This window comes from Aulonocara sp. 'chitande type north' Nkhata Bay, linkage group LG17, assembly GCF_057382095.1.
Source record: "Aulonocara sp. 'chitande type north' Nkhata Bay isolate Kocher_YH1m ecotype deep benthic linkage group LG17, A_spYH_male_GT1.1, whole genome shotgun sequence".
Lineage (NCBI taxonomy): Eukaryota > Metazoa > Chordata > Actinopteri > Cichliformes > Cichlidae > Aulonocara > Aulonocara sp. 'chitande type north' Nkhata Bay.
In genome coordinates, this window is record NC_141360.1 from 31,671,654 (window position 1) to 31,686,116 (window position 14,463).

At 40.4% G+C, this 14,463-nt stretch overlaps 2 protein-coding genes across 6 annotated transcripts in view; one reads left to right on the plus strand and one right to left on the minus strand.

Annotated features, from left to right (window-relative positions):
- cacna1c (calcium channel, voltage-dependent, L type, alpha 1C subunit) overlaps nucleotides 1–8,455 on the minus strand; it is a 229,413-nt gene extending 220,958 nt beyond the window's left edge. For both annotated transcript variants that reach the window (XM_086269682.1, XM_086269683.1), the window contains exon 1: nucleotides 6,744–8,455. In XM_086269682.1, coding sequence (XP_086125808.1) covers nucleotides 6,744–6,867 — 124 coding nt within the window. In that variant the 5' untranslated portion in view covers nucleotides 6,868–8,455. The remainder of the gene's footprint in view (nucleotides 1–6,743) is intronic.
- On the plus strand, nucleotides 2,565–14,150 carry dcp1b (decapping mRNA 1B). 4 transcript variants are annotated; one of them, XM_086269686.1, is made up of 12 exons: nucleotides 2,565–3,011; nucleotides 3,366–3,406; nucleotides 4,285–4,412; nucleotides 9,520–9,586; nucleotides 9,704–9,851; nucleotides 10,122–10,220; nucleotides 10,384–10,509; nucleotides 10,639–11,119; nucleotides 11,275–11,325; nucleotides 11,713–11,939; nucleotides 12,063–12,275; nucleotides 12,463–14,150. In XM_086269686.1, exons 1-12 carry the CDS (start codon nucleotides 2,853–2,855, stop codon nucleotides 12,538–12,540), a joined length of 1,818 nt encoding a protein of 605 aa, XP_086125812.1. In that variant the 5' UTR covers nucleotides 2,565–2,852; the 3' UTR covers nucleotides 12,541–14,150. The 4 variants fall into 4 exon arrangements, with proteins under 4 accessions (XP_086125812.1, XP_086125811.1, XP_086125810.1 ...); XM_086269685.1 differs by having other exon boundaries at nucleotides 2,566–3,011; nucleotides 3,369–3,406; nucleotides 10,384–11,119; XM_086269684.1 differs by having other exon boundaries at nucleotides 2,568–3,011; nucleotides 10,384–11,119.
- The last annotated feature ends 313 nt before the right edge of the window (nucleotides 14,151–14,463 follow it).

A 14,463-nucleotide genomic window follows, 5' to 3' on the forward strand; every position in this document is an offset into this window, starting at 1 on the left:
CGATGCCAAGTGCACCAGCAAATCTACAACAGAATGGCTGGAAAATAAAAGTATCTAGGTGTGGCAATGACCCAGCCGAAGTCCAGTCTTCAGCCTGATTGAAATACTGTGGTGGGACCTTAAGACAGCTGTGCATAAACAAATGCCTGCAAACCTCAATGAAATGAAGCAACATTGTAAAGAAGAGTGAGCCAAAATTCTTCTACAATGATGTGAGAGCCTGTAAGGTCCTACAGGAAATGATTACAGGAGTTTTTGGTGCTGAAGGGGGTTCTACAAACTATTGAATAATAAGGTGTATTTATTTTTACATGAGTACTTTTAGTACTTTTAAATATGTACATATAACAGTGTTTTACATGATGTTACTATTTTTTTCTTTTCAGCACACATCAGTTTGCATTTCCTTTAATATATAAAATAATCTTTCAATGTGTCTAGTACAGTATAGCACAGTGGGCATATAGAAACACAACACCCCAGAAAACAATGCTTATCCAAATCTTGCTATTCCAACACTCTGTCCACCAGATAAATCCATGCATCATTTCTGCCTGGGAGCCAATCATGAGCATCTCATGGTGTGTCCCCACTAGTCCACCACTAAAGACATCTATTCAGTCTTGACTGATTATCGGCAGTATTGACCTGCTGATGGATAAGTCATTAGCCTCATCATTTACTAACTCACACCCTGAACAAACAGATAAATAACACTCCGACAGACGTGCATGTGCGCCTTGAAACACACACAGCACTAAATCTCTGACAAATAGGCTCATGCTAAATCACCAGGAGGTTATTTTCATCTTAATGGAGACATGCGTGTCTTGGCCTGACCTGGAAGTGTTTCATTCATATTTAAGAGAAGGATTTGTGTACAGCCTTGGCGTGGTGAACCCTTCACCTTAAAACATCTGAAGCAGATATTTTTATCCAGTGTTTCTTGGGCTGAGTGAATAGCTGAATGTTTTTCTTTTTTTTAATTGTTTTTCTCAAGGACACTCTGATACAGCTCTTGATTTTACATGTCAGACTTGTGCCAGGTTTAATTACTGAAGCAACTGTTAGCGTACCACTGTTACACTAATGAGAAGAAGTGCCTATATAAAGCTAAACAGTAATTTAGTGATGAAGAGCTTCTCTGTGATTTCAAGTCAGAGCATTACGTCTTGTGCAATCACTATCAGAAGGAAGAAGAGGAATGAGACCGGGCTCATATGTTCACTTGAAGAGTTTGCTATGCCTGCTCAAGCACCCTTGAAACAGAACAGAATGTGTTGAACTGAATATAGAGAATCATTGTCAGGTGATATTGTCTGATATGGCAATTGCTGAGATGAATTTCAAGAACTTACAGTCCTGAAAGTCCTGTTCCTGTATCAGTTACTGTCCTGTCCTTGAGTATTAATTTCAGGCAGGATGTGTCTCATTTCTGAAGCCTAGAGCTGGTAGATAATGTAAACCAAAAAGAAGAAGAAACAGTTTGAAATGACCTAGGAATAAGGGGAAAAAGATTTTTGCATAACAGTGGGATAAAAAAAATGAAATCCTTTTAAAATGCCTGACAAATGTTCACTGTAACTGTCAACTTTGTAAAACTTCACTAAGTAGGCTATCTTAACTGGGTCCAACAAGACACTAAAAGACTTTCAAGAAAAGGCAGCCTTTGCCCTTCTTCTCTCCTCTTTATCACTCCTTATTGAGCACAAATGGCTGAAAAACTCCTGATGTGACTCAGAACCAGAAAAAAAATGCAATTAAGAAAAATCTATCTCGACACTGAGACAGAGGTTATTTTCTTATGAAACGGAAATCTTTTAAGATGGATAGATGTCCATTTTAGAATACAAGTGGTTTTGCTTTTGACTGCTTGTGTCTACTCTTCTTTTTATGTAGACAACAAGACATTAAATATATTTGCAATGTAAGCCTTCTTACAAATACGCCTGTTTGTATTCTTCCTTTGCATTTAGATCAAGTCCAGCTCTTGCGATGAAATGGGAAAGGATGGATGCCCGATTTAGCCATCCCTTTGTCGCCTCCTAGTGCATTTGAAGGGTGGTGTTAGAGAGGATATGGTGCCATCAGTAATCATCACTGAAATATACCCTACTTAACAGAAAGGTGAATGATAAAAGAGAAACGTCAGCTGCTTACTTTTAGGACACACACACAATTAATGTAGCATGAAACAAGATAGCTTTAAATTAAAAAAAAATACTAATGAACTCTCAGTGTACAGCAAAATATAATTTCTTTCTGTCACACACACACACACACACACACACACACACACACACACACACACACACACACACACTACATAACAATACCATTATTATATATAGACAATATAAATAATTTAGCAAGCCCTTTTGATATAACATTACCTCATCTGACGTCAGTATAGTCTGTACTGATGACAGAGATATAATTAAATGAATGCTACCTGCAGCTAGAGAGCATAATGTACATACTGATATAATCATGGACGGTTTGTATAAGGAAATATATAGGAAATTCAGTGCAGTTGACTGCAGGACAGCTCCATCGATTTCTCGACGTTGATTGTCAAGGCTGAAATCGGCAGCTGCTGCGCAACTACTCACGTCTTCGTTGTTTACAATCTCGGTGAAATATGGCCATTTTCAAACTCACTCGTAGCAGTTAGAGCTAGGGAGCGCTTGACTTAGTTTTTTAACTATCAATTTTTAACTTGAAAAATAGAATACTGTGCAGCCATCGATTTATCTCCCTTTTCCTTTCCGTTTGTTTGGATTTTACCTCTTCTTACTGTGAGTCGGTAGCCGTTAAAGCTAGTTGACAAGCTAGCGTCTCCATAGGGAACAATGACAGCGACTTCAGCAGGTAGCAGTAGCTCTCTTGCCGCTAAAGGACTGGATATAAGTCTGGCTGCTCTGCAGCGACAAGACCCATACATCAATAACATTGTGGACCTGGCAAGCCAAGTTGCCCTGTATACTTACAACAACAGGACAAATGAGTGGGTAAGCCGGAGGGTTGGTGAATGTATCATGTGCTAACTTAGCTTTGTCACTGCCCGTTCGGCGCGCTTTGACAGATTGAAACTAACTCAGCTTATAGGAGTAAGAGACTATTGTTATTAACGTTATTTTCCATAAAAATAAAAATTGTTGTTGCTATGTTATGTTTTACTTCACATTATATTTGGAGAGTTCCCTGAAATGTGCTATTTTGACTATTTCGTCACCTACAAAAAGTCGAAATACTGGACTTCTTTTTGAAAGAATAGCGAGCTGGTGCACAAGTTAATATCAACAGAGATAAGGTTGAGCAATTATGACATGGAGTTGCTTTAATGTTGTCTTATTTGTTTTAAGGAGAAGACAGAAGTGGAAGGTACTCTTTTTATATATACAAGGTAATGAAAATATTAACACTGTTAATCATTGTCATTTGTGACACATTTACTAAATTACAAACTGTTAAGCTGGCATGAACGGGACGTAACAAAACTGAACTGAGTTTGATAATATACAAAACTATAATAATATATAACGTGACCTCTACAAAAGCAAAAGTTTTGGCGGTGCAGCAATGCTCAGGGAAACTGCAAGGTTACCAAGAGAAAGCCTCTTTTCTTTTAACAGAACATAGCAGCACAGCTTAGGTTTGCAAAGCTGCATCTGAATAAACCACAAGAATCCTGTCCTTTTGAGAGATGAGGCAAAAGTGGAGATGCACAGAGCTGAGAAAACCAAACTCAGCATATCAGAACAAACGCATCATACCAGCTGTCGAGCACGGTGGTGGAGGGTTGATGATTTAGGCTTGTTTTGCAGTGACAGGACCTGGATACCTTGTCGTAATTGAGCCCACCATGAGGATCAGATCTGGGGCCATCTGTTTGACATCTAATGCTTGGCTGAAATTGGGTCACGCAAGATGACAATAATCCCAAGCATAGCAGTAAATCTGCAACAGAATGACTGAAAAAGAAACTAATGAAGATGGTGCAGTGACCCAGTCAAAGTCCAGACCTCAACATGACTGAAATTCTGTGGTGGAACCTTAAGAGAGCTGCACATAAATGAATGCCTGGAAACCTCAATGAAAAGAAGCTCCACTGTAAAGCAGAGTGGGCCAAAATTCCTCCACAATGATTTGAGAGACTGATAAAGTGAGACAGTGAAATTATTATTACTGCTGACAGTGGTTCTGCAAGCTACGTGACATACTTAGTTTTTCCACAGGACTACATAGAATATGACACTATATTCTGCTGTCTTCAAATTTCAGGTTGGCCTCTCCTAGGCATGGTTTTACCATTATGAACCGGCTCAGCATGCAGAATCTGACAGAGCCACTCACCAAAGACCTGGACTTCCAGCTCCAGGACCCGTTCCTGCTTTACCGCAACGCACGATGTAAGGAGAAACTGACTGACTGAATACACTGCAGTGATTTAATGCCATGTGAACTGTGCTTTCTTACTGCTAGTGTTTTTACCATCACACCAAAAGGGGAAGTAAAGTATTTTACCTAAACTTCTGAAGATTAGTCAATTCAAAGACTCTGTATCGTTTGAAATGTTTACACTAAAAAAAGACAACTGCATCGATATCCACAAGATATCGATGTAAAAGATGATGACATGATAAAAGTGCCCAAAGAGTCCAGCATGCACTTCATTAAAGTAGGAACTAGTAATTCCATATAAGGAACTAAGCTAAGGTACTCCAGTGAATTTTATCAGGCTGACTCCGAGACCTACATATGGCTCCCACATACACAAACACATTGTTGAGTGTGGCTCTGGGACAAGAGTCTGACAGCACTACAAAATCAGCCAGCGGAGATTAGATACGCTGCAACTGTCACTGATAATCTAAACACACATACATACACTCAGAAGTCGCTGGCACACACAGACCTCCCTCCCTGCCTCGGTCTCCCTCCATCAGGCTTAGTAAATGGCAGGTGGAATGCTGTGTTTAGATACCACTGAATTCCTTGTGCCTGCTTCGATCCTCTTACTGTAGTGCTTCATTTTTCTTACTGACACAAAGCCATTATTAAACATCCTGAAGGCTCAGAGCAATGATGCGTCTGGCATAAACTTTGCTCAGTGACCTCATTACACCTTTTGCACCAGCCTTAAATGCACTCGGGGTGCATTAAAGATGATCTGTGATAACGCTGGCCTGTGGTCAGAGCATCAGTAATGGAGAATGAATCTAAAGTGAGCTAACAAGCTTATCCATGGAAGGAGCAAACTTTAACAGCATATAAAACTAGTAATCAAAACACAGTTAATGATGGTTTCCTCTGATAAAATGCAATTATGGGGAGGAGTTATGACTCAAAGAGTCGGTTACATGGCAAACCTAATGGTCTACCCTAATGACTCTATTTGATTACGATGATTGAATAAAGATGATAAAACATCAGAAAAGGAGCTATGCAAAACAATAGTAACAGAAACAAACAATGGTATTAAAACAACCACACAAACTGCACCTCAGATGCTGTGAAAAACATCTCAAGTTCAGCATGACTAAGCCAACATTCACTGAGCGGTTCCAGGATGATGGTGTTTGTGTGGTGTCCTTCCAGAAAACTGCATAAACAGGGCCAAAATTTATATTGCTGTAAATGGTTCTTCATTGTCTGAATCATAAGCTGCTGGTAATGCTGCCAGTCCTAATGCGCCATGACCTCTGTGTGGACGGGGCCGTGGAATCTTATCATTAGATAAACATGTTGCTCTCAGCGCTGCTGTAACTTCCTGGAATGACCGTTGGCACAAAGTGGCAACCAATGCTAAAAATAAAGCACGGAGATATACCAAAGAACAAGGCAATATTTAGGGAGGAGATATTTGCCCAAAGCAAGGTATTATTTATCCAGGCACATATCTTAGTCTACATGATTAAAAGGAAGACTATTTAGAGTCCTGTCTAGCATCTGCACTTGTAATGTTCAGTTGCCCCGTTATTCACATACAGCTGTTCAGCTGATTTTTGTGAATTTTGGTTGTTGCTGATGAGCAATATAGAGCTAAAACTTGTATGATCTAATTTTTATGATTTTGACAAATTTTCGAATCTTTCTTGCAGCTTTGGTTAGAACTCATTATCAGTCCAGCAGTAAATTGTATTGTTTTTTCTTGCACTATACTATCTGTACCCTGGTAACAAAAATCTGCCTTTTTATTATCATGCATAAGCATGTCAAATGGACTCACAAATTTGACTTACCAGAGTCGTGCTTTAATGACTTTTTGTGGCAGTGGTTAACAAATGAATGAGGATTAGGTGATGAGAAGTTAACAGACTTCTGTTTCAACACAGTGGGTGGAAAAACATCAGTGAGGTAATAAGATGAATCGATGTGCGGTTAAAATGATATGATAATGACAGTTGACACACCCTGACTTCTGTGCTTTTTACTCTTCAGTTGCACAGATGCTTTCATGCAATGTGGACTTCTAGTGTATTACAAATCGATGTACTGTGATAGCATAGCATAGCATCTTTATTTATAACGCACTTTACATCCAACAATGTTGACCAAAGTGCTACAAATAAAACAGGTAAAAGGTCGTGAGCCTCATCCTAATCAGTCATTTCCACCCCTAATATCAGCACTTAGATTTAACACTGATGTGGGTCGGATCGTCTGGTATGTAATCCACTGGTATGTCTGGTATGTCATATATCTAAGAAGTACATCAATGGCTATATGGAGATTCTTACCTCCAGGTGGGATGTATCGATATCCCAGGTCTCTCTCTGTCACCAGCAATCCTCTAAATCTGACTTCGGGTTCCTCCTGCAGCCTCTCATGTTTAGGTTTCCTCTCAAACAGGCCCCTCAGCATGATCTCTCAGTGTTCTCACAGTCCGATGATGATATTACCTCTTTCTGTCTCCACAACGTAAAAATTGCTCAGAACTGATATTAAAAAGCAGTGCCAGTAATTACTTATCTGGCCAATAGATGCCAAACGCGATGCTCCGCTTCCTTTTTCTTCTTTAGGACCACAGATCTACTGATGGCGCTGTGTAAATATCAGGTTGTACACATACAGGTTTCCCAGTAGTTCTTTATTATGAGGGTTTCAGATGCAGAAGAGCAATTTGAACATCCTTGCAGTTAAGTCTCAAGAGGAAGGTGTAACAGAAGTGGTATACGAGACTTTACTAGCTGTGAATGTCAATATTTACTCCTCCTCCAGTTTTCCCTGAAATGTCCTCTCATGCAACAGCATCAGTTTGCTTTACTTCAGGAGCACGTAATTCCTGAAAAACCTCCAGGAAACTAAACGCTGGCGAAAAGGATGTTATTACTCTTCCTCATGACTGATACTATGAACTTCCTTCACAAAGGTGATCTCATACTGCAGTGAAAGTGTACCAAATTTATCTTGGTCATCACTTCTGCTTGTAAATTTGGCTGAATTTATGACTCTACTAAAGGTAAACAGTCTCACAGTAACAGAGTAACTGAAATGTCAACTTTAAGCGTTGTTTCTCAAACATAAAACACAAGACTTTTTTTTTTTTTAAAGTGTCCCGTTGAAGAGTTTCTAAAGGCTGGTGCTTTCTGATGGGCTGCTATATCGTAGGCGCAGAGGGTTTCAAAGGACCACACAGGTTCAGTTGTGAATCACTTACAGGCTTTGCTGGGTTTCCAATATATTTTGTTCAAACCGTAACAGACAGGCTGTGTCTGTGGTGGTTTTTGAAGCTGTCACTCTTCCTGATATCAGTCTCAAGCTTAAGTTGTAGTCCTGCTGAAGTTGTCGTCCCACGTGGCCGTTCAGTGGAGTTCCCGGTCGAGTTGGTTTGGTACTTTGCTCGAGGCATACATTTCAAAAACCCCTCTGTCTTTCTCTTTCAATTTCCAGTGTCGAGTGGAGCTCTCTCTTTCTCCCTCTCGAATTTGTAACCTTATGGCCACAACCACTTTTCGGCTCTCTCGCTCGCTCTCTCTCTGTATCGCTCTATCGCCCTCACTCTTTTTTTCTCTTTCCTATCTTGTTGATATAGTTTCTACAGGTCCTGTTGGTGTGGAAGTCTTCTATTTTAAAAGCACATGCACATCTTTTATCTTATCTTCTTCTCCCTTTCTTTGAGACTGAGAGAGAGCAACATGCTGGCCAAATGGAGTGTCTAATGTCTGAAATGTCACAGGTTCTTTTTAGTATTCACTGACATGTTTCTATTTTGATGTGCTTAACGATCTCCCCTGTAACACACTTCACTTCTTTCCATTCATCTTGCTCATTTTTCCTCCATTTTCCAGCTGTCAGACTTTCACCGTGTCTCTCTCCGTCTCTGTCGAATAGTCTCATCCCCTGTGAGCACACTGAGCACTAAGTGGCTCTGGCTCCACCAGTCAGCCTCCCACTGCAGTTACTTATTTGGTCCTGGGCTTATTTTCCCAGGCTCAACTGAACTCTCTGTGTACGTATGTGTCTCAGCCTCTCCCTCTCTGTCTGTTCCCCTCATCCACTTTGACCTCGATGCCTTACCCAGCCCCATTTGTAGCCAAGTGGGTGTGTATTTTTGTTCATGTCTGTGTGTGTGTGTGGGAATGTGTCTTGTATTCAATTGGATTACATAAGAACTTAGTCATGGTATAGACCCCACTGATTGTTCTTTTTTTTTTTTTTTTACCTTATTTACTTATCTTTGCGTTACTTAAGTTTTTCTCTGTACTTAATTTACTCTCATATCTTTTACTCTTTGCCTCTTTTCTTTTTGGGGATTGGGATCTTCCCCAGACATCAACAAACAGCAGCAAAGTTGTTTTTGTCTTGGGCAGAGTAGCACCATGAGTATTGCTAGAGCCCTCCACTCACATGTCTTCTCATTTGATAAACTTGTCATGCAGGTTGAACATCCAAGTTGATAAAGGAAAAAGTTCAACGACTTCAGGATCTGGGCTTCTTTAGAACATCACGGGAAATTAATTTTTTCCATGCAAAATTCTAAGCCCTTCCTTAGTGGCTGCAATTAAGTGGTTATGCAACAACGATAAATTTTTCAAAAGAAAGCACAAATGCAAACAGTAAAATTAATCACTTTGTAAAATAGTTCATCCCATCTACAAAACTGGGCAAGTGTCTTTTTCCTCCCTTGCTGACCGTGTTTACGTAGATCAGGGCACTCTTGGGGCCCATGTTTCATTGTATAATTGCATCGCTGGCTTTTGTTCCTATTGGCTTGGCTGGGAAATGACTCATTTTAAACCCTGGGGTTATACCCACCAGGGCTAATAATAAACAGTTTATCTATCTGTTAGGTCTGCACTGACGTCATTGCAGCAAAATTGTGCTACAGCATGGCTACACATTCATTCAATTGTCTGGGAAACTCATTTTGTTGTCTGCTGACCTGGACTGAGCAGACAGTTTTATTATTACACCAAGCTAACTAGATTTTCAACAGGGTCATTACTGCAAATAATTTGCTGGATTTTTGTTAATGTAATGTGCTCAAAAGTTCAATTCTGTCTTCTTCCCCAGTGGCAATCCATGGGATTTGGTTCTATGATAAGGAGGACTGTCAGCGCATCGCCCAGAGGATGAAGATGTAAGTAACTGTAATTGGATGATCTTCAAAACAAGATTTGGTGTGCTTAAAAATGACTAATGAGTTATGGACCAGCTGCCAAAGCTTGACAGAAGACTCTTTTATTCATGTGTGCAGTCTGACCCAGCAGGAGCAGGTCCTGGCTCAGTCCCAGGGTGGTTGGTTATCCCCAGGAGAAGTAAGAGCAGGGGGAGGGGGAAAAGGTGAAGCAAAGGGAGTGGACATCATCCAGATGTTAACCAAAGCCCGCACAGAGTATGATAAGGTATGTGCACACTGTAGGATTTTGAAGAGAATAAAACAATTAGAACAACACAGATTAAAATGCTGGGAATAGCTAAGCCCTAATAATCTTTGCATTTACATTTGTTCATTTAGACCTATAGGATGCAGGGAGTATTTTCTAGGATCCTCAGTTAGTCACTTATAGTAATCTACTTTTTTGGCAATTTTTGTGATATAGTTTTTATGTATTTATTTACTTATTTTGTTAATTGTCTGTCCTTTGTCTATTCTCTCTGTGCACCTGTCTTAGGAAAAATCAACCTCAGAGCCAAAGGAGATTGGTGGCAGCAGTGTTCTTTATGGAAACCCCCACCTGATTAAACCAATACCCGTTAAACCAAACACTCAGGTAGAACACCCAGTTTAACCCTGTTAAAATCACATTTTTCATGTACAAAAGAGAGTTTGTAATGGTTTTCTTCCATTGTTGTGTATAAAACCCTGCTAGTGTTGTTTCTGTTTGTGCCTCTAACTTATCATCTTTCTTATTCTACTGTGCTTCTCTCATCTAGGACAATGAAGGTGCTGAGCCCAAGTCTCTTTCTTTGGCTACTCTGTTTGGCTCTCAGCAACGTTCAACTAAACCTGACTCTGACCCTTTTGCAAATGCTCCAGCACTGGGATCATCAGCGGGAAAAGTATCTCGCCCGCCTGTAGCTCGCACACTCACCTACGATGATACAGTGAACTCTGGCAGAAATGTGGCCTCTGATGGAGGAATCAAGGCTGTGGAAGATGGAGCAAATGTTGTTTCTGGCTTGTTGCAGAGTCCCTCAAGCGCTCACCAGCAGCAGCACTGCCCGGCCATCGCAAAGCTCATGCAGGGACAGAGAGGTGTCGGGACTGTGGGAGGGGTGCTTCAGACCGTGTCCGAGTCCCCCGAGAACCGGCTGTGTGACAACGGGGTGCCGCTGGAGCATCACCACCACCACCATCATCTTTACCACCATCAGCAACAACAACACCATCACCAGCATCAGCTTCATCCTGATCCAATCAGGAGACTTTTCCAAACCCAACCACCTCCTCTACCCACCACCTCTTTCTCCTCTGCGGCCCCTAATTGTTGCTCCAACCCTTCCTCTCTACAGCAGAACCCTCATCTCTCCTCCCAGCCTGTAATGGTGAATTCTGTGTCACGCTCTCACCTTCAAGCACAACAAAGCCAGCAGCTGTTTATCAGCTTGTCCAATTCTCAACCTGAAATTAAGCAAAACAGCCAGACTGCTCCAGCTGCACAGGGAACAGGTGGGAAAATCTTTTGTGTTAAGTGTTCACAAACAAACAAGCTAACCCTGTAATCAAATCAGTGTGCTACATACATTTTTATAATTACAATGCTAATAAACTATGGGAAGAATAACTTTTCTATAGTTTTAATGGGATTCTCCTTGCTTTACCAGGTTTGTTGTCATCTCAGGTGACCAGTAATCAAGTCATTCAACCTTCACAAGGTATAGTATTCAAGTTTTTTATTGTTTGCAGTCGCTAACTAGCAGGGTTTTAGTGTTGTGCACAAACTTAAGCCGATCGTTACTGAAGCTCTAACCAGTTTTTCCAATAATTTGAAACTACATATAAACAGTAGTTAAATTAAGAAACTGCAGAGGAACAATTTTTTTTCCCAGTTACAAGACACATTATCTGTAGTAAGTTCCATTGCAGTGTTTCCCACAGGACTGGAGCTCATACATGTACATGCATGCACAATGCACGGAAATCCACACTTTTGGAAATGATTTACTGTAGAGTGCACTCACCAACCACTTCATTAGGTGCACCTGTTTAGCTGCTCATTAAAAGTAATTCTTGTTTTTGGTACCTTCGTGCTTTCTCGTCAGGATTGTCTCACGTGCCAGGTATGGTGTCACCTCATGAGCTCCTCCAAAAGCTCCAGTTGGTCCAGCAGGAGCAGAGCCTGGCCTCTAGTGAGCCACCTCGGATCTGTCCAGGACTGGCTCCTCGATTCCTGGGGCCAGCCCAAAACCAGGGTGCATGCGTGATTTTAGGCACAATTCCAAACCCAACTGTAGCCACTGCAGGTCAGAAAGCTGCGCTGCAGTTACAGGTAAAGCCCAGTGTAAACAGTTAGTAGTTGATTTTATCAATTATATAAACAGAGCAAATGGCAAATGCTAGTTAAATTGGTGACTTGATAGCTGCAACAGTACAGTGCTCCCTGTCTGTGTAGGTGATCTCGCCTCAGAGGATACCAGCCACTGTTGCCCCAAATCTGCTCCTTTCCCCGAGTATGTTCACTCAGACAACGCCTAGCAGTGGGTTGTCTGCAGTTGGTCAGGAGAGCTCCCACACACCCTCAACTGTGCCCAGACCCCCTCTGCAGGAGGAGGTCAGAATCCTTTCCAGAAGTCAGCTTCAAGCCACACTGCTGCATCTGATACAGGTGATTATTCCTTAAAGTTTGTGGTCTATTATGGCTTCACAACGGGGCTCGCTGTCCAGTTGTTGTGCTCACGTTGTAGCCAAATCAGTGCAGTTGTTTTGTTTGCAAAGAGAAAAACAGAGAATAAGCAAAAACAAACACACACACTTGAGGATTTTGTATGAAGTTGCCTGCTTGTGTATTTCAGAACGACAGCTCATTCCTGGACTCCATCTATGAAGCCTATGCCAGCCGCTTTGCTAAGGACTCCAGCAACAAGTATTGATGCAGCTTCACACCCTCGTTCTACACACGCACCCTTCCCGGAGGCTACTTCTTACACCTCATATGGATGCACCACTTCCTATTCCAAATCACACACACACACGTACTTAAACACACACTCTGTACCTCCTCTGCACTCTATCGTTAGGAAGCCTGACTCTGTTTGCTCCAAGCCAAGTCTCTTGTTGCACAAAGCTATCACAAGTAACATCATGTTCAAAAAAAATTTGGTTTAGTCTGTTGAATACAGATTTTACCCTTGACCTCACCCTTTGAGTCTTTAGCAAAAACAAAACATGCTGCAAACCTTCCAGTTTTCCAGGATGTTTCTGATACTCTTTCTTTTCCAGTAAGTGTAGCAATATTTCCTTTCAGTCAGTTGTCTCACACCAGCCAGCCTTTAACAAACAAGTCTTCCTAGTCTAGAGCTAAAAGACATCTTCAGATATTATTTTAATCTCTTATTATTTTACTTGGGCATAACAGGTTTGTGTATTTTACCACCAGCAGGTTTTTAAATCTGTTATTACATTGTCGTGATGACTTTTATTCCTATCCTTTTTAACAGACACGAGCAGTGATAAGTGTCTACATTGTAATTTTAGTTAACTAACTGTTGTCAGCTGGTGCATATTGAAGTGGACGAGCAAGCCTGCGGCATAACTTTATCCGGCAATCGCTGAAATTGTGAAGGAAAGAAAAGGTTTTTTTTTTGCAGCACTTTCTGAATATTATAATGTGTTTGAAGGAAAGGGAAAGGAAGGAAAACGTCAATGTCAGTCCAGCTTAAAAAGTCAAGAAAATTACAGGAACCTGACAACCTGCACTACCTCACAGAGAACTAGTTTGGAGGTATACCTGTGTTTTAAATCAAGTGGCATAAAGGTGATTGGTTTACGTCGCATAGTAAGGAATTTGTGTTCGCTTTATGTAAAGAGATTTCAGAAAATTAAATATCACCTAAGCTGATAAACGGTTCTAAACAAATGAAGCCTAGAGTGGTCTATTAATATGATTTAATAATCTGAAGCTTAGAAAATTTGGTTAATTAAATCATCAACAGCAACATTGTTAATTGTTCAGGTTTGTTGTAGACCCGGTGGAGATTGAACATAAAATTTAAAAGGTTTTATTGCATTTGCACAATACTGTTAAACTACTTTTGCCACGTAAAGTGATATTTCTCATTCAGTTGTTTCTCATTCGGCACTTAAATTGCCTACATTTTTTCAGAGTCCGGGTTTTTAGTTGGTAATTAACGTGCGTGTTAAACTCATAGCCAGCCTGGACAGTAGCTACCAGGCAGAAACATCAGCAGCAGCAAAAGCAGAGAATATCATTCAGGAAAAAAAAGAGGAAGATTTTATTCCCTATTTTTTTACTCAAGAAGAAAATTGTACAAATAACCAGCATGTATTTAAAGGTATATCAGAATGTAAAGTTTAAGATTTTACAGCATATTGTCAGATGCTGTTTTAATTCAAAACTCATCTGTACTGTTTCTGTAACCAGAATATTAAAATGTTTCTATGGGCTTTTTTTTTTTCTATTTGGCTGGGATGTTTTCCCATTACATAAACTGGAATATATTTTTATTGGCTATTAAATGTTAAAAAAAAAAAACTGTGTCTGTTGTTGTTTTTTTGTTGTCCTCATATATTTGTTGGGCACAACCTGAAGTAATTTCAGTAAATTTACGCTCAGCAGCCACTACATTAGGTGCTCTAGTTTAACTGCTTAGTAATGTAAATATCTAAATAGCCAATCACAAGGTGGGAACTGAATGCGTATTGCCATTTGGACATGGTCAAAAGGACTTTCTGAAGTTTAAATTGACCATGAGAATGAGGAAGAAAAGTTATTTAAGGTACATTTATTACAACCAAGCAGGATCCAATTTTGATGGTGGCTCAGCTCACTTTTC